This window comes from Tetrao urogallus (assembly GCF_951394365.1).
Source record: "Tetrao urogallus genome assembly, chromosome: 15".
Taxonomy (NCBI): Eukaryota; Metazoa; Chordata; class Aves; order Galliformes; family Phasianidae; genus Tetrao; species Tetrao urogallus.
Genome location: NC_136828.1, coordinates 8,427,192 through 8,446,904, shown reverse-complemented (window position 1 = coordinate 8,446,904; position 19,713 = coordinate 8,427,192). Strand labels below are relative to the sequence as shown.

The window sequence follows — 19,713 nt, the reverse complement described above, 5'->3', positions numbered from 1 at the left end:
CCGTGAGCCAATCGTGACGGCGCACCGCCGAACTCCGGCGCACCGCCTCGTGCAGGCCGCCCAATGGGAAGCGGCGGGGGGCGTGCCGCAGGGTGGTGGCGGCAGTGGCGGGCGGGTGAGCCTCGCGCCCTCTATGGCGACCGCCGCTCGCGATCAGCTGCCCGCTGCCGGCCTGGACGAGGCGGATGAGGCGGTCCGGGGCACGTGCGAGGACGCATCCGTCTGCAAACGGTAATGGCTGAGGGGTGAGGGCAGCGGGGCCGGGCGTGGGGCCGGCCCGTCAGCGAGGCGATGGCCTGCCCGGTGCTGGCTGTGTGAGAGCAGCGGGATCGGGAAGGAAAAGGGATCTGGGAACGTTGAGGGCTGTGGTGTGAGCGGGCGGGTATTGGCTGCGAGGACCTACTGTGGGCAGTGCTGCTGTCAGCTCCCGTCCCTGACCTGCTTTCATCTTAGAACCTGTTTGTAAGGTACCATCAGCGATAATTAGGGTTGCCGATAATTAGAGCTGTCCTTACAGCAAGAGCCGAAAATGTCAGCGACGTGCAAAACTCGGGACAAACGTCTCAGTGTTGTTCAGAGCTCTTTATGTGGTCTCTTCCCGAGGATGTGTGCAGGGGATGATGGGCTTGTTGCCCTCTTATGCGTGGTCTTGAGTTTAATTCAGGTGTTGCTGTCACTTATTTCCTTTGGTAGTGAGGTAATGCCAGGGAGGGGTGTTGGAGAGTTAACCTGCCTGGCTATGAGGTCAGAAAGCTGTATTAGAACAGAATGGTGTTGTTGGCTACATTAAAGTGGAACGTAGAAGCTCAGGAATAAATGTAAACAGTTTGCAGTGTATAAATGTACAAAAGTTGTCTGTACTGCTTAGGGGACTTTTTAGACGCGTATCCTTTTTTGCTGCGTTCTCAAAGAAATATTTGGAACTGGGGTCTTGTGTAAGTTCATCAGGTAGTGCAAAGGGCATTGAAAAGATACTTACGCATTTAGGAACAGCCAGAATTTTTAACTGGGCATCCTGCAACTTCCTATACTTGCATACATTTGGTAGACTTCTTAAACCTTGTCTGCATGTAGGCATGCAGGTCAGAGAGTCTCCTCTGAAGCTTGGTTATCTTTTGAAGTATACTTTGATGACCTTAATTCATAACTTTTAATTTTTCTTCCTCTGCTGGGCAGGTTTGCTGTAAGCGTCGGCTATTGGAAGGACCCTTACATCCAGTATTTTGTGAGGCAAGCCAAAGAAAGAAAAGCACCTGAAATCAACAGAGGCAAGTCAGCAAATAAGCATGGATGAGGACAGTACAAGTATGTTTTAAGTGTCCCTTATAGTGGATATGCTAAGTTATCACCTGAATTGGTGATTGAGCACCTGGTGAGAAGGCGGAGCCAACCCATGGGAGCTCAGATACATGCAATGCACCTGTGTGAGCAAAAGGGGTGGAGCTAGGGTCCACTCCTTCCCAGACCTCATTTAAGGGTTGGCAGTGGAGGTAAGGGCCTCTTGCTGGAGATCCCTGTGAATCTGAGGCTTTCCTAGGGTAAGCTGGTTCTTTCCTTTATTTTTGTGTCCAAGACTGCTGTATTTGAGCATTTCCTTACTTCTATAGCCTGGGAGTTTGCTACTATGCTCTTATTGCTGTGCTGCTATCCTGTTGCAGTGTTACAAACATTATAGCACTCTGGTCTTAATTTCCGTACACTATGTGTTTGGAGCATATGGTATGTGTAAAAGAGTACGATATATACCCTTCATATTAATGTTACTTGCTGTGTGGCCTTCTTAATCGCTTTTCTTATTATTGAAGTTCTTATTTGTTTTCTGTATTCTGAATAGAGTATCTCTATGTCTTGGTTAACATGCAGTACTCTGTACAAAGCAATCAGTATCACTACTTGAGTGGGGACAGCAGTGTGGGTCAGTTCTGGTCTCTGCAAGAGTTCAGTGTGCTTGCTCAACAGCTTGAATTAATTTGGTCTGTTCTTCATGTACCCAAGGAATTACACTTTTTTTTTCCTTACATTGGGTAAAATAGTAACAGGAAAAAATAATAATGTTTGTGAAAGAGTGTATTCTTCTTCCAAAGTAGCATATCTTTAAGTAGGCAAAGAGTTTCCAAAGTTGCTTAAAAAAATTGAGTATTAAGCATCCAGTATTATACTAAAATAGTAATTTAAAAATATAAACTTTTCTTTGTTAATAGGCTATTATGCTCGTGTTCAGGGTGTCAGTTATCTGCTTGAGGCTTTCCTAAAGAAGACCGAGTGCAACTGTCAGATTGTTAATCTTGGTGCTGGCATGGATACCTTGTTTTGGAGATTAAAGGTGAGTGATAGCTGAGAGGAAAGAGCTCAGCTGAAGGCAGAGATTTGTGTGGATGTTTGAAGCACTGTTCTGTGAGTGCTTATCAGTACTGTTTTCTGTAGCACAATGTGGAGGTGTGCTGTGAGGCTGTGCTGTGAGGCTGTGTATGTCAGCAGACTGCTGGGGTGGTTTACTTCATTCTCAGCTTGTTTAGATTTAGGTGTCTTTAAACTGCAGTGCATGAGGAGAGGGTTTTTCACTGACCTTCCCGAAAAAAGTGTGACATGAAGCTGACCTCTAGTGGACTTTCAGGAACTTCACATCTTACTGTCATCTTTAAGCATGGGGTTTCACCATCCTAGTTATATATTGGCACACAAGTATGTTATAGAGGTAGAGTGCTGTGCATGCTGTTTTACTCATTTCTGAGTTATGTGTGTTTATGTAAATGTGAGATTATAGACACAAATATTATGTATCTGCATGCATTTATGTAGTTGATGATAATTCATGATTCTTATACTGTGTGATAGTATTCAGAATATTCAGATGCTGTGTAATTGTTACTTACTAACTTACACTAAATCTTGTTTTTTCAAGGAAAGCTAGAAGAGGCCAGTTGCATTTTGCATGGTCACAAGTATATATGTTACACTCAGTGGAAGGGAAAAGTCCTTTCTGAGATGCAAAGCTTTTCTGACGTACACTTCTGTGAATATGAAACTGTTTTAACTTTTATTAACTTGAATCAATACCACTCCAGTGTCCGGGGTGTCTTACCTAAAATGTTAAATATTTTGTTTGATTCCTAGAGAACATTTTAATGATTCTCAACTTCTATTTTTTAAGTTGTGTGTTTAAATATACTGTTGTTAACAATGCCAATGTAAACTGAAACAAAACTGCTTGGGACTTAAGGCTATATCTTCTTGTTATGTGGGTGTTCCTAACTCTATTGTCTTAATCCAATTCTCAGGATGAAAATCTTCTCCCTAGAAAATACTTCGAAGTGGATTTTCCAATGATAGTTGCAAGAAAAATACATAATATAAAGTAAGTGTAAGGCTCGTGTTAACCTGTGTAGGACTGCATATGTAATTCAGCAAAATGTAATTAATTACGAGCTATGAGTTTTAATTATTCCATCTCTCTTCAAAGGAGTCCTTCACACTCTGTGATTTAGAATAAAGGTTTGATTATTCAAGCTAAGTCCTACAGAAGAGATTATTCTGTCACTGTTTCAATCTGGGGAAGTCACTATGTGAAAGCTGTAGGAAGGCACACTGACTTAATTCTCAATTGTCTAAAATACAGTAGACAGAGCAAGTCTCAGGGTGATTAGGGGGCAATTAAGTCTCTTTCTCTTCCAGCTAAATACAGAAGGAAACTTTCAGATTTGCATGTCAAGTTAGAGAGAGGAGTTAGCTGATACAGTACTTGAATATTATTTGAATAAATAAGTTTTACGGGGAATACTTCAGGGGAGTGTCTAGATTTGTCTTGAAGGAGTTATCTCAGAATTGCAGGAGTTGGTGGGTATGAAAGTCAACTGCAGCATATTGTAAGTCTAATCTGCAAGCACTTTTCTTTCCAGTAGAGGGCAGAGGTATTCTCTTGTCCTTCACATGTGTTTGAAAGAAAAATTTTTTTGGAAGCACATAGTTAAACAAGCCTAACTGCTCAGAGCTGCTTCTTCCTTCTTCCCACAGATCAAAACCTCCCCTGTCAAAACCAATCATAGAAACCCATTCAGGGGACTCTCTTCTAATAGGTGAGTCATCTTTAAAATAAGTCAGCAATGTACTGCAGCACTTTTAAAACTTTTCTGATCACTTTGTTCTGATATGTGGGCAGGCTTTTAATGTTTGAAGTGCTGTTTGGACAGAGAATTGGGAGGGAAAAGAGGCTTATTTCTTCTCTTACAGAATCATGCCCATTTGCTCTGTGTCATGTTAGAAATATTGTCTTTTGAAAAGGTTTTATCCTGCTAGAAAGTTTTTTCTTTCTTGTATGTAGCTTAACTTATGTTTCACTCTGTCACAGAAGAAAAGAATGCTAATGATAGTCATGTATCCTTGATTAAAATGAGTGCTTTCCTCTGTCTTTCAATCTCATTAAGAGCACAAGTCTTTGTGTTACTTCTGTGACTCCACCAAATGTATTTTACAAAGTTATTTCTTAAGAGCCAGTGCTGCTTATGTTTCAGTATTTTAGAAGAGGATATTAGACTCAGATGGTGTTATATGCCTGTATTGTCTTAGCTTACAGACTTGTAGTGTTGTGCCAAGAGTTTAATGTAAACATTTCTTTTCTTATGGGGGAAAAAATAGATTCTTCTAAGTAACCTTTGTGGCGCCCAAATTGTAGATAGTGTGTGGTAGTTATTTGTTCTGGACTGTTTAGGAGGAAGACAAGTTATCTGCACCTGCAGGGTCAACTAGTTTGTGTTAGCAAGCGTAACTGTGAATCTGAGGTTGTGTATTTCCTGTGGTAGTTAAATCTGCGTGTGATTTTTGTGAGCACTGTTCTAGCTGAGGGTCTGGAGGGCTCAAAGGGGCCCTCAAGAGAGTGAGAGGATGTGCTTATCCTGCCAGTGACTTGGTGTGGGTGCTCATCTGAGGTCTGTTTAATGCCTGAACTTGGATCAGAGTACTGTCACACTGAGTAGACCGTATATATTTGTATGTGCCCCACATGTCTTATTACTGCATATGGGGGATTTGTAATTTGTAACTTACTGAATCTTTAAATGACATCTGTATATCAGAGTTCTCTACTTTTCATTCAGGTCTAAAAAGATGAAAGCCCTGTGTGCCTGTCTCAGAAAAACAGCTTCTAAGTACTGCTGAGTTTCAGAGGGAGACCGTACAACCATGTGATACAATAGACATGCTGCATAAGCACTCCTGAAAATGCAGTAATATGAAGTAGATCAGAATGGTTCAATAGTGTTTGTGTAACTGAATAGCTCTGTAGATACCTCTAGTACAGCAGAACAATTGTAAAGTCATCAAGTTGCATGTATTCCAATCAAAAGCTTCTAATTAACAATTCGTAGCAGTAAACTTCAATTAGTGCATCACTGCTGAATCTACTGGACTGGCTTATTTCTTTAAAGCTGTTCATCTTGTTCTTTCCCAGTGCTGGGTGTTGGATGCCTTAGTGTAGGAGTTTGTGTGGCTAAGTTGGTGCAGGCTGTACTGTGCTGAGACATTTGGGTTGTAGCCCAGTGTCTGGGTCTTTGGAGGTGCTAGAAGTCTGCTGTGGCACACAAAAACCATAGATAAGCTTGTGTGAAATCCCTCTGGGAACTCTTCTTCTTAAGGACATACTAATAGAACTGCTTCCTGTGGAAGTACCACCAGAAGAGGACATATACAGACAAATGAAATAGTCAGATGAATCTTGTATGGCCCTAAAGATTTCTCAACAGTTCTAAAGGAACTTGTCAGTGAAATCGCTCAGCTACTAGCTGGTGTGTGCCTTCTCATTTTAAATTGTCTTAGTACCTGAGAACTGGAAGATGGCAGCTGAGACTCAAATGGGCTCCATTGGTCTCTGTGAGCCCAATTCAGGGAGCTGCAAACCAGTAGACTGATGCCTCTACTGGACAAGTTAGTAAGAACTCTAACAGTCTTAGTGAAACCCCAGAATGATATAATGTGTTGAGAAATAGTTAACGTGGCTTTTGTGAAGATAGGTTATGCTTCACAAACTTACTGGAGTTAATCAATGTAGTAAAGAAGGGCATCCAATTACTAATATAATTGGATTTTAAAAATGCATATTAACAAAGTTATTTACCAAAGTTTGCCAGCAAAATTTTGTTGTTGTGGGGGGAGAAGGAATGGTTCTCTCTGAAGAGCTGGGGATGAAGAGTAGGCATATGTGGTTAATTCTCATTGTAGAGGGAGGTGGAAATCTGGCAGATATTATTCAATGCTAAGAAACAATTGGGAGGATAGAATGAATACAAAGTGGCAGCTTGTTGGCAAGACCAAACTCTTCAGAGTGGTAAAAAAACTGCAGAAGAATCTTGTGAAATTAGTGACTTGCTGATAAAATTCAATGCAGATGAATATAAAGTGATGCACATGGGTGGAAGGAGTAGTTTGTGCCCCACGTGGAAATGGGAGGCTTCTGGCTGATCATTGCTACTGAAGTACAATATGTGCATGTCATAACATGTATAATGCTTATAAAATGAAAGTGTTGGTCCAGAAATCCCAATCAAACTTAAGAATGTTTAAGGAAAAGGATAGAAAACAGCAGTATTAGTAGCAGGTGCTTGGCCTCTTTTTGTCTCTTCCCTAAATAGTGGCTGCTGGTATCTGTGGGAGGCAGGGCGCTGTGTGGGATGGACCTTTGGTGTGACCTAATGGAGCTGTTAGAAGAATTCAGTGTTCTCAAAGTGTCATCTGTCAGCAATTATAATAGGGCATAATGAAGCAGTGCTTCCAGACAGTAAAATGCTACTTATTGCTGAGCATTTTAGAATCTTGGATTTGGTGGTTTTGGGGTTGGTGGGTTTTTTTTCCCCTCTTAAATCCGGTCCACACTACTGTCTCTTGTGCACAAGGAACAACTTGTTTAATTGCTTTGGAATTTATTTCTTGAGTTCCTATAATATCCACTGAAGTGACTCTTCTCATACTGAGTTTTTTCCTTGCAGTAAGTGCTTTCATTTTTGGAAGCAGTGCTAACAGGCAACTTTCTTGGCTTCAGGGCAACATTTGTTTTCTCCTTTTGGTTCGAGAGAAAAAGTGGCAGCAAGGCTTGCAGTTCGTGTGTAGATATTTATGGCCTCTGCTCTTCAATGCAACAAGATGACACTTGTCATTGAATAGCTTTGTCTTTTGCAAGGCAATGTTAGATCTCCAGGGAGAAGCAGTGAATTTGTGCAGTAATATGACATAGTTGTGGCAGTGACAGGTTAAATAGCTTCCTGAGTTCAGTGTTGCTATCTGGTTTATAATGCAGTTGTGAGCATCAGGAAGCTCTACCTTTGTTGCCTTTCAGATACAAACTGTACTTCAATGAACTGTTACCTTTGTGTTACTCATGAATTTTTGACTTAGAGAACTCTGAATACTTGTAGCAGAGGAAGTGCTGTGCTGTGATGCTGTGTTTTATACACCTGTGGCTGTAACTTTGAGCAGTGCTGCTTCAGAGGACAATTTAAGGTAGGGAGTGAGTGTCTGGCCATCATAAAGCAGGACATTTATTTACTGGTAGCGTGGTTCTGTGAAGGGAAGCTTTATCGTGGAGAGGTCAAAAGACAAGTGGAAACAAATCTTACTGACACTCTGTGAGTGCAATAACATTTAAATTCCAGCCACTTGTATTGTTAGTTCCATGCCAAAAGTCGTGGAAACTGTACGTGTGAGTGGTATGGTCAGAAAAAATGTGCGTGCTTATGTTATCTATACATGAGGCTGAAAGGAGCCTTTGGGTCATGGGGTAGGTTGCAGTCATGGGGTTGGTTTTCTTCCTCCTCTCTCTTCCCTGATGTTTCCCAAACAAAGTCTGAATCTGATATTTTGCTCAGCTTAGTTTCAGAAAAGTACAAGACAGTCTACACAATTGAATATGTTGAATGTGAGCATCACAGAGAAAACTGTCAGATAATTCCGTGCTGTAGGAAAGAGTGAGACCAATCAACTGTGCAGCAAAGCCATGATGAGATACTGGGAATGAGTGCCTGGAATATGTGACTCTCCGTGTATTCAGCCACCAAACACCACTGGCTCTGCCAGCATTAGGACAGTGGCCTGAGTCACAGCGAGGTGTCCTTTGTTCAAAATCAAGGGATGTGGAGCTTATAAGGGAGATGACATGTAAGTCAGTGACAAAAAGGAAACCTTTCATATGAAGTGTTTTGGTTTTGGGGGCGATATCTTCTCCAGGACAGAATGCACACGCACAGTTACTGGAAGCCCTTCCCATTCTCATTCTGCTTTCCTTTGCATCTGGTTCTTGTGCTGATGTTTCAAGGAGCGAGATTATAATGAAGGAAGAAAAACAGTTTGTTTTTCCAGGAACACCAACTATTTGATTCAGTTAAAAGAAAAAAAGATTTTTGCATAAGAAAAAAAATCAATTGAGATGATGTCCCTGTCCTACCAGGCTGAGTTTCGTTTTCATTTTCCTTTCTCAGTTACTCTGCAGGTAGGTATTTTACAATGCATTTGCAGCAATGCTGTTTGTTCAGAATGACAGCTATTTCTAAATACTCATATTTAGAACATCAAGCTATGCTTGTAAAACATAAAGTAAAGCAGAAATTGGTGCCAAAGACCATGAAGTAGGATCACATTATTTTCTCAGGCGCCTATGACTGTGCTTTGACTTTTGGCCTCCAGTCTGGGAACAGTGGCAGTGCCAGCCATCATCAGCTGTCATTGCCACCTCTATGTGAAATGATGGAGCAGCTGTCAGACTGATTTTGTTGAAGTATTTTTCCCTGGTTACGTTTGATATCTTCATCTCTTTGACCTGATTTTTTTTTTTTATGCCATGCCTAGGCCGAAAGTAGAAGAAATCTTATGAGGAATTTTAGAGGTTTGCCTTAAATTCTTTCCTCAAACTTTTATTTCCTTTTGCCTTTTTTCATTTTAAAATTGACTTGTGCAAACTATGCAAATTTTGTATCCTTCTGTGAGATTTCCTCTGAGATAAAAGTATTGCTTGTAAATGTTGACATGTGTGAATTATGAAGATATTTAATGAGATGCTCTCGGATACATTTCAAATGCACAACTTCTAGCAATTGTATCAGCTTTCATATAATGTGTGTGCAGCTCTTCTTCACTTTTCATCTGCGGTTGTGTTTGCCAACAGCCATCAATGGAGATTTGAGGGAAGCTGGCAGGAAAACGTGTGGAGAAACAAGTACATTCTGTTTGAATGGACCAGAGAGGAGCAAGGCAGCCCAGACACTGGAAATAGAAGTAGTGTCTGCGTTTGGAGCAGAAGGCTTTTGAAGAGAATCCGTTCCTCATCAGCTTTCTTGGCCTTTTAGAAGTTTCTGTTGTAGGGAGTCCTGTGTGTTCCCAAAGATGTTCCTAAGCATTGAGTATGCTTAGCTTCAATGTAAGAAATATTTCTCCTGAGCCAAATTGCCTTTAAGGAAACCTGCTTGTTTGTTTTTCCTTCTGCCGTTGGTTTTGTAAATTATTTTATTATTTTTTCCTCTGGTAGGTAACTTGAAATAAGCAGGCTGTGTCTTGCTGGCTGTTATTTCACTTGTCCATGCAGCTTTGCACTGGGAAGCAGCCAGTTCATGGCCATCCCCTCTCTTACCCTGCCAAGGCATGACTGACACTGAATTTGCTCATTGTCAGCAATTGTGCTGAAATTTGAGCAGTTGTAAAGGACAGCTTTAACCTAAAATGTGGGAGGTTTTGCTCTTTCTTGCTCTTCAGTGATAGAAATTCTCAAATCAACGTGGTGTGAGCGGAAGACATCTATTTCTACCTCTGATGAAATGTTTGTGGTGTTTCCATTATTGGAGCACTTCAAAATTTTTGCAGTTTATTTTTGGTCATAGTTAATATACTGGTGTGCCCAAGTCAGTGAAGCTGGACAAGAAGATTGCATCAATTCCATACTGATTGTGATGGCTGACACGTACTTTGCTGTGTCTCCAGGCAGCACACAAGTCACTATATAAGTACTTTCCTGTGTGTGGAGGGTTTTTTTTTTTTTTGGTACCATTATCATGGCCTTGATAATAACTTAAATAGAAGGGTGTGGGAAGCAGTAAAGCTATTACAGAACATGCACATAGAGAAAAGCCTTGACTGAAAATGTTGAATCACTTGCTGCACAACTTTTCCCACTCCCCTGTAACTCTGCACAAACCATTCCCTGTCCCTGTTCAGAACTGCTGCTGGAAAACATCACTGTGACTTACAGGAGCCATTTCCAGAGCTGGTCACTTGAAAACTACATGGAGATCCTTCTTCTGGAGGGTTTGATGTAGTGCTTAGTGTAACGAACTGCATGGTATTTTTTTTCCATCATTTTTTTTCCTCCCGAAGTGCAAAACCTCCTTTATCCCCTCTCCTCAGTCACTTGGCTCTTCTTTCTCTTCACCCAGCACATGACATCTGTTCCTGTGTCATTGCTCAGGACTGTGTGCCTGCTGTGGGGTCCCAGGAGCTGTGCCCATGCTGCAGATGGCCAATGAGTATCCGTAACAAGACTGTTCCAAACTCTCACATTGTTCCCCCACCCCGTCTAGCTTGCTTATTTTGCTGCTTGCTCTGATTGTCACATGCACACAGTAGGAGGGAAAAATTATGTGCTGTTCTGCCCTCACGTCTTCACTCCAGTAGTACAGTTCTTGAGTTAAAGCATGAAAGAGCAATCTGTTACATTCCCACAGAACTTTATGTCTTTAAGTGGGTTAGATACTGTACTTGTAAAACGGGTTCTGCAGGGTCTGGTCTTGTGTAGCTCAACTGATTGTCAGCAATGAGTGCATCCTGCTGTCAGTAATTCTGTTGGCCTCCTGACAGTTCTGCTGTGTAGCAAAGTGTATTTAGGCTTTAGGATTTCTTCCTCCTTAATATGGGGAAACAGTTTGGAAGCTTGCTGCCTGCTGTGCCCCAGGGTGAATATATGCATCACAAACTGTCTGTATTTTGACTCTGCACACGTGATACTGTTGCTGCGTCATACAGGGGGCCTCAAATAACTTCTGACCCCAAAACCTGTTTCTGATGCTCACCTGTGTTATATAGTTCTACGTATTGCTAATTTGTATAACTATATCTTGTTAATTTTTGGGACATTGTTACTTTAGTTTTTCAGTGATTAGATAGGAGATGTACATAAAAAGCGTATTGGGTGATTTAAAAAGAAAACAAAAACCTTGCCTTGAATCTTCACGTTCTTTCTTTCCTCTCTGCTTTCCTTGAAACCATGGTAACAGATGGGATAACCTCTCAGCATTGTCCTGGCTGCAGAGCACAGGACCAGGTGTTCTGCAGTCTGATGCTAACACAGCAAAATCTGAAAACCCCAGCAGTCTGTTATGAGGGAAATTAATGTTTTTAAAAGAAGAGTTTGCAGTTAATTGCTAGGTATAACAAACTGAGTTTTGACTTCGTGTGTTCCTGCATGGTTTTTTAATTTATAATTTCAGCATGTCTCTTTTTTGTGACTGTTGGTCTCTGAAAACTCTGAACTTGCAGATTCCCACAGCTTAGACTCCAGCCGATACTCCATAGTGGGAGCAGATCTTCGCTTCTCATCGGATCTAGAGGAAAAGCTAAAGAAACACAAACTGGATGTACAGTAAGACTTTGTTATTTCTGTGCGGGTTTTTGGCAAGGGCTTACAGAGCAGGCTGGCGAGTGCAAAGTCAGGCTTGGACATAAAGTTTCTGCATCCAGTTCCCACTGTGCTATTTCCATGGTTACCTTTTCCCAAGTTCTTTGAGCAGAAGACACTGTGCAGATCCAGCCTGACTGAGCCAAAGCTGCTGCTGCTGCAGGGCTGGTGCTTCTGCAGTCCATCCTGCACACTGCTTTTTTGTCACCTGTGTATCAGTATGTCATGAACTTTTTCTGAGGAGTGGAGTCTTTTAATGCTGACTAATGGGAGTACCTTGATAAGTGGATGTCTTCCACCACTGTTGTTCTAGGTGTGTGAGTCAGGATTTCTGGGAGCATTAGCTGGTAAAATGAAGAATAATTCTGTCAGTATTAAATCATTTTAGAATTTTGTCTTTGTAATCATTTTATATTGCCTCTGCTTAAAGCCTGTACTGTTCTCTAGACCTTTTGGAAAAGAGATTGCTATGGAGTCCTTTGAGAACTTAACTCTGGAAGCTAACGCTTGACATTTTGCTGTTCAAGCATTAGGCTTCTAGAAGTGGCAGGATTTAAGTTTTTAAAGCAGATGATGGACATACTTTTCAAATATAATATATATAAATAGTGGCTATCTGGCTGGGTGGGAGAGAGCATATGGGAAAGCAGAATGCATCAAACTGCCATTTAAATCTTTACATTTTCATCTTCTGAAATCTCGCCTTGTTTATATTGCTGTTCCTTGAGGAGGTTCTCCTGCTTCTAGCGACTTTTCTTTTTCCCAATTAAAAGAAAACTCTCCAATTCTGAGCAAAATTACTCATGTAGCTGTCTATTTTGGTGATGTGTTGGGTTTTTTTTGTGGATGGAGGGGGAAGAGACAAAGTGCAAAGTGTAGATTGCATTTTGTTAGATAATAGTACGTGTCACTCTTTTTACTTACATGGAACCAATTTGTCTAATTATAATTCTTAGAACTTTTTTTAAAATCCTTTTTTGTCCGTACTTTATTCCTAGTTTTACTAATCTCTTAAAATAGAATGGACTGTGTGTGTGCAGGGTATGGTTCTCCCCAAAATGAATTTTAATGTGTGCTATGGTTCATGCTGTCCCAGCTCAGAGGTGGCTTAAAGGATACTTCTTCAGCAGGTTGCACATCTAACTGAAAGGAGAGTTTCCTAACATCTCCATTCTGGAACCAGGGGAGGCCCCTGTAATTAATTTGTCAGCTGCCAGAAAACTCATTTCTTGTCAACTTAGCAAAGTGATTTCATTCATTCTGAAGTGTCAGGTTCATAATAGCAGAGCTCTGTTAAGAATTTTGGGGAGCATGAATTGCCTGCTTATGATTCTTGTTCTTTTGCTACAAATAGTTCTCTTTTTTTTCTATTTTGAAGTTTGCCAACACTTCTGGTAGCAGAGTGTGTGCTGGTTTACATGACTCCACAACAATCTGCAAATCTTTTACAGTGGGCGGCGAGCACTTTTCCAGTGGCGATGTTTATAAATTATGAGCAGGTAAAACAAAAATGGCATTTCTGAACTGCATTATTGACATAAAAATTGCTCTCAGAAGTGGGAATTGTGTTTGTAAAGTAAGAATAGGCCATATTATTTTCTACAGACAACAGGTTCTGCTGAAGTTCTTTGGTAATGAGTTTTATCTTGTAGATCTGTTATCTCATTGTGAAGAATGTCTGTTCTGAAGGATGATTTGCTAAACTATACTGAACCAAAACAGTTAGGCTTAATCCTTATGTGGGTGAGCTATAGAATATTGGTTTAGATATGACTGGTAAATGAAGCAATGCTGCATGTTGCCTGTGAGTTTATAGCATTAGAGAATTAGTAGAGCAAAAATTCAATCAGTGTCAATATTGCTGAGGGAATCTGGGGGGTTCCAGAAGTGAGGAACAGGACTTCCATGTTATATATAACTTCCATGCTATAAATTACTACCAGAGAGCTCATGAGAGTCATAAACAACTTAAAGCAGAGTCAGTTTTCGGTGCATAGTCCATGTGCCTGAAAGAGACATACATTGCCATCATCAAAAAAGCACTTGACTTGTAAATGTGATGTAGCTGAGGAGGGTGTGCCAGTGTGGAATGAGACCCAATGTAAGAATGTAATTGTTATAAGTTATCCTGTACATTTTATGACAGACAACTAGAGAGTTTAACCAAGTTACTGCTTTTCACTGCGATGATGTTCTTTTCGGAAGGCGGAACACTTTTGTCTCATTCTCTACCTGAGGTGAATATGGCAGATCGGTTCGGACAGATCATGATTGAGAACTTGCAGAGACGGCAGTGTAACCTGGCTGGAGTGGAAGTCTGCAGATCCTTAGAATCTCAGGTAATAGGGTGTGCAGCTCTGCCTGTTTGATATGAGAACAGATGAATCTGATAATGCAGTGTGTGCACTGTAAGACCCAGAGCAGTGACTAAAGCAGGTCTGGGGCAGCTGCTACCTACTGGAAATGATTTACCTACTGGATGGTTTTTAAGGTCCCCTCCAATTTAAGCCATTCTGTGAAATCCTTTCCTGACCACAGTATAACAGTTCCCTGCTGTTAATGTCATGCTTGCTGAATACCACTTAGTTTCTGCAGTTGTACAAAAGAGAGGTGATTGTCCCTCTCTACTTGGCTCTTGTGAGGCCCCATCTGGAGTACTGTGTCCAGGTGTGGAGCCCTCAGTACAAGAAAGACATAGAGATTTTGGAAAGGGTCCAGAGGAGGGTGACTGAGATGATCAGGGGGCTGGAGCACCTCCCCTATGAGGACAGGCTGAGGGAGTTGGGCTTGTTCAGCCTGGAGAAGAGAAGGCTGCGGGGTGACCTCATTGCAGCCTATCAATACCTGAAGGGAACCTACACCCAGGAGGGGAGTAAACTCTTCAAAAGGGCTGACAATAGCAGGACTAGGGGAAATGGATCCAAGTTGAAGGAGGGAAGATTTAGGTTGGATGTTAGGGAGAAGTTCTTTACAAGGAGAGTGGTTAGGCCCTGGAATGGGCTGCCCAGGGAGGTTGTGGATGCCCCGTCCTTGGACGTGTTCAAGGCCAGGTTGGACGGGGTCCTGGGCAACCTGATCTAAATGTGTATGTTTGGTGGCCCTGCTAGGCAGGGGGGTTGGAACTACATGATCCTTGAGGTCCCTTCCAACCCTGGTGATTCTGTGATTCTGTGAAAAGCTGCAGTAGATCAGAGTGCAGCTCCATCTGTCCCACTGCCATGCCTCAGTAGAGGTTTGCAGCAAATGCTTATATGAAGAGCAGTTATAGTCTTCTCTAACAGGTCAAGTAGTTGCCCTATAGAATCCTTAGGGGAAGAACTGTTTTCTGCTGTCTCTTCCTCATGTCTTCTGTAAACACTCCTCGTTTATTTTGCAGAAGGAACGATTGCTGTTAAATGGATGGGAAAACGCACATGCCATTGATATGATGAAAGTGTACAGCTTCTTGCCACAGGCTGATGTCAAAAGGTATTGCTGATAGCTTGCTTGCAGTCAATAGTCATCTTCAGACGCCATTTCCAAGATTGCTCTTGTCAATACTTAGTATGGGATTATCTCGCATATCAGAGGAGAAGCTTCATGTAGGTGCTACTAGCTTGGCAGAATATGTTTGAGCTTGAAGTTTTTGCAGAACCTTAAGGAGAATGCTTGTGTTTTCTGTGATGGACGTCCAGCCTCAACAACACTAAATGGGTGGGATGGGGCCTTAGGATAGAGCAGGCATCCATTCTTCATGTTCTCAAGGTGGAGACGACATCTGTGTGTTTGCTCCACTCTTGTAGGCATACATAAGATTACTTGCCTTGTGTTCCTTCTACTACAAGTCAGTAGAAAATGGCTGCATTTGTTCTTCCCCTTCCCCGACAGAGGATTTAGGTAACAAGCCATGGTAATTTATTGCTAGGACCTATGTACAATGCAAGCAAAGAGCAACAGAAAGGTGTGCCTGGCATTATGTTATTAACTTTAGGTATGTAATATGAAGTGTGAGTTGCTACAAGTAATTCATTAACATTCATATATATGGATTGCTGAAAGCATGGGACTGAGCAGGTGAGACTGAAAATCATAGGTTGTTTAAATAGGAATGATGACTGAGCTTGTGCCATATGGTGCTTCTGGAAAGATGTAGTTTGTACTTTTTTACAGTGTTTTTGACTGTTGTATCAGTTTAGCTCTTTCCACTTGATCCAGGTGCCAATGAGTAAGTTATGTAAACTGTTCCTCAGTATTAATACATGGCAAATAATACTTTCAATTTATAAGAATCTTTACCTACAGTTCTGCAGCACATGCACCTCGGTAAGTGTATTTAGGAACAGTCTCCCCTCAGTCACATTTAATCCTCACTAGCAGCCATTCTAAATTTCTACCAAGAAAAATAAATGCTTTTGATATTCATGTAATCTGAAGTGAGAGCAGAATATGCCATATTAAACTTTTTTGAACAAGGACAGCTTGAGAGAAGTTTTCTCGCTTGGGCGAAGTGGAAAACACAAGATCTTACTTCAAAAAAGATCTTACTTCAAGAATCTTTGGTAGGGACCATTTTAGGAAAAAAAAATCCTCACATTTTGTATGCACCATTTGGTTTGTGCTTTGTCATGAGCTCATGTGGGAGAGTTGTTAGGAACTGCACTGGTGTACCCATCACTCACCGAGACATGATATGGACTTGTTGTGATTGTCTGGAGAAAATACTATCTTCTGCTGTTAGCTGTTAATCCTTTGCTTGAGATAAATCTCCTTCTCTTAGGCTGTGCTACATAAGTCCAGCAAGACCAGGTGCATTGAGTAAAAAGGCTTTGAGGAAAAACACTGATATTCCTGAGAAATTACACAGTTTAATCCTGAAACATTAAATTTCTGTGTGTGGAAGTTAAAAATACCTTTTTGATCGTTTGTCTTGTACATTGGCAACAAAGGTTAGGAGTGATGGTATCATCATTATGGACAAATATCTGTATTAATTTACTGCAAAGATAACTACTCTGAATTATATCTTTCATGCTGTAAGAGTGAAAAAGTGTTCATTATAAACTACACTGAGACTTCAGTTTAATCACAAGTTTTATTTTATTTCCACAGAATAGAAGAACTTGAATTCTTGGATGAAAAAGAACTCTTTGAACAACTAATGCAGCACTACTGCATCTGCTGGGCCTCAAAAGACAACAGTAATCTGGGTAATGTTCCCCAACATCTCAGAAGTAATCCTTCACACTGACACTTAATGTGGAGAGACTGGGACTCCTTGTACCAGTCCTATGATAGATGCATTGTGTAGCTGGAAAATGGGGTCTGTTTCTCTGAGGCTGTGAACACCTCCTGGGTGGAGACTGTTTCTCCCCAGCCTTCTGGGAGATTTGTATAGCCATCTGAATTGCCCAACTGGAAGCCTGTCTGGTATTGGGGAGTTAGAGAGCACCTGTCCTATGAAGAAGAGCTGACGGAGTTAGTCTTATTTAGGTTGGAGAAGAGGAGGCTCTGGGGAGACCACAGTGTGATTTTTAATATTTAAAGGGAGTTTATAAGCAGGAGGGGACTGCCTTTTTACATTCTGATAGCAGTCAGAAAAGAGGTAATGGCTTTAAACTAGAAGAGGGATGATTTAGGTTAGATGTCCAGAAGAAATTTTTTCAGTCAGTGTGGTGAGGTGCTGGAACAGATTGCCCAGAGATAGTGGGTGCTTCATCTCTGGAGGCGTTCAAGGCCAGGCTGGATGGGGCCTTGGACATCCTGAGCTGGACAGGGGCAGCCCTGCCCATGGCACGGGGTTGGAACTGGGTGTCTTCAAGGTCTTCTCCAACCGAAGCCATTCTATGATTTATTTTACACTGGAAGATGCCGTATGGGTTGCTGTAAATAACTGCTTTACACTATCAGTGCTAATTGAAAGGATTACAAATTGTATGTATGTAAAGTACCATATGGGCACATGGTATATAAAATCATGGTGTCCTGACAACATAAAAATACATTTTGTTACTTAGCCCAGGCTTCTTCGGCACTGTCACCATTTACATCCATTTAAGGCTGAAGATTTCCATTCTTTGGGGGGAAAAGAAACCCTCCAAATTTAACTTGTTGTTGTTGTTCTTAAAATTGTGTCTCCCCCTGGAATTTCAACTTTATGTAACATTATTCGTGTTGCTTGTACTATTGAAGAAATAGTAAAATCAAAACGAATTGTAGTTCAGGTGAAGAATGGGTGTCTGCAGCCATTATTTGTCCAAAGCTTGGAAGGCAACTCTATTGCACTGGAGTCTTTCTAGTTCTGTCTGCAGTATCTGGGACTCCAGTATTTCCAGAAAACTGATATGGCTTCCAGTTCACATCTGTTTTTTCTTTCCTTTTCTGCCCCTCCTTTGTTCCTGACAAAGTGGTATTCAATAACAATTTTTTATTTTGCTTTTCCTCATCAATTGTGAATAGATGAAATCTCTGCTGATGTTGTGGGTATTCCTTAACCAAACTGAGCACTAAAACATCTGGTAAAGCTAGATGTACAGTATCCCATTACTGTAATAACAGATCTCAGCTTGGAGTGTCTGCTGTCCAAGATGTTCACCTACTCATAGTAGCCAGCATTCTTGGGATCACCAGCATTAATTTTTTTTCTGATTAAAGTAGTATTCAGGACAATTTTGGATACTGAGGTTAAATGCTGCAATGTATCTTAGAAGTCAAAAAAGACAACTCTGACAACTCTCAGAGATAATCAAATGTGTAATACTTGAATATATCTCAGTTTAAGCTACTTTTTCTTTATCCAGTGTAAAATCAGTGTTGCCATTAATGGTCCTTTCCCCATTTTTCTCTTGTTAATTCTATGGACAGATCCTTACTTCTATCTGCAGTCTGTATTGCTCCTTTTGTCACAACGTCAGTACTGCTTCAGATTGATTTATTCAGATCAATTGCTGAACTGCTGAAAAAAAAAAAAAAAAAGAGCTTGAAAGTGCAGATCAACTCTCTTCCTAATTCTTTTCCTGCCACCAGGTCCTTTGTATTTGTTTTGTTTGTTTTTTCAAATAGTAATAATCTGAAAGCATCCCTCTTTCTGTGTCTAACTATCTCAGTAATGAAATATGGGTGGCATAAGAATTAATGCTTATTTCCTCCCCCACACCATCATTCTTTCCTTCAGGTCTTGCAGACATCACCTTCTGATGTACTTGCTCAAGGGAAGCCGTGGGTCCAGAAGCCACAGCTGCTGCCTTCTTCTTGAGACAAGGTCACAGAAATGATGGGGCTGTGCATGTGCCGAGTTCAGTCTGCTCGTCTGTGTAAGCAGTGCCAGTGAAGAAGGTGACAGGTGCTGCTGATGTTGACTGTCCTGTTGGCTTTTGGTAGTTTGAATTTTTTTTGCCCATTTCAAGCATCTGTTATGAAGCAAGATTCGCCTCTCATTCCTGGATATGTGTATAATGACAGGCTTTTGTAAGATGACTGTAATTCCTGTTTAAAGGCTCACCTTCCTCAGTTTAAAACTGTGAGTGTTCTTGGATTATATTCTCCACTTTCATCTCCTTGTGGATGTGTAAACTGTATTTGTGATAGGAAGCTGGAAAAATATGTTGAACTGCATTAGTGGATTTCTCTTTGCACTGTGCACGGCTGATCATGAAGGTTAGTTTTGTTAATTTTCTTTCTGTTTGGGTTTAACTCTTAGGAAGTGTCACCCTGTAAGCTTTCTCCAGGCTTTTACTATTGCTACAAGGCTGTCACTATGCTTGGTCTGCCCCTTATTGGGAAGAGTGAAAGAAGGAAAGGGTCCATGATTAAATTAGACTTAATTTAGCTGGGAAGGGCTCAACTTGGCAGTTCAGCATGGGGATGGTTGTGGTGAGAAAGGAAGTAAACTATACTTGCACTCCTGGCAGTATTTTTACAGCAGTCTCTTTTTCTTTCTTTCCCCTTAAAAGAAATGAGCAAAATCCATTTAGTAACAAAAAAAAACCCCTAACCCACCTTCCTACTGTTTGGAATTGAATCCTGCAACCTTCTGAGAAGAATAATAATAAATGTTTAATATTTATAATGTGCCTACTGTCTTATTTATTAGAAAT

At 41.1% G+C, this 19,713-nt stretch overlaps 1 protein-coding gene across 1 annotated transcript; it reads left to right on the top strand.

The window, feature by feature from the left end:
• Positions 1-133: 133 nt before the first annotated feature.
• LCMT1 (leucine carboxyl methyltransferase 1) lies at positions 134-18,814 on the top strand (the record flags this gene model as incomplete). Its single annotated transcript, XM_079542916.1, has 11 exons — positions 134-231; positions 1,177-1,268; positions 2,202-2,323; positions 3,279-3,355; positions 4,012-4,073; positions 11,503-11,605; positions 13,020-13,140; positions 13,879-13,980; positions 15,018-15,109; positions 16,730-16,827; positions 18,792-18,814. 11 exons carry the CDS (start codon positions 134-136, stop codon positions 18,812-18,814), a joined length of 990 nt encoding a protein of 329 aa, XP_079399042.1.
• Positions 18,815-19,713: the final 899 nt, after the last annotated feature.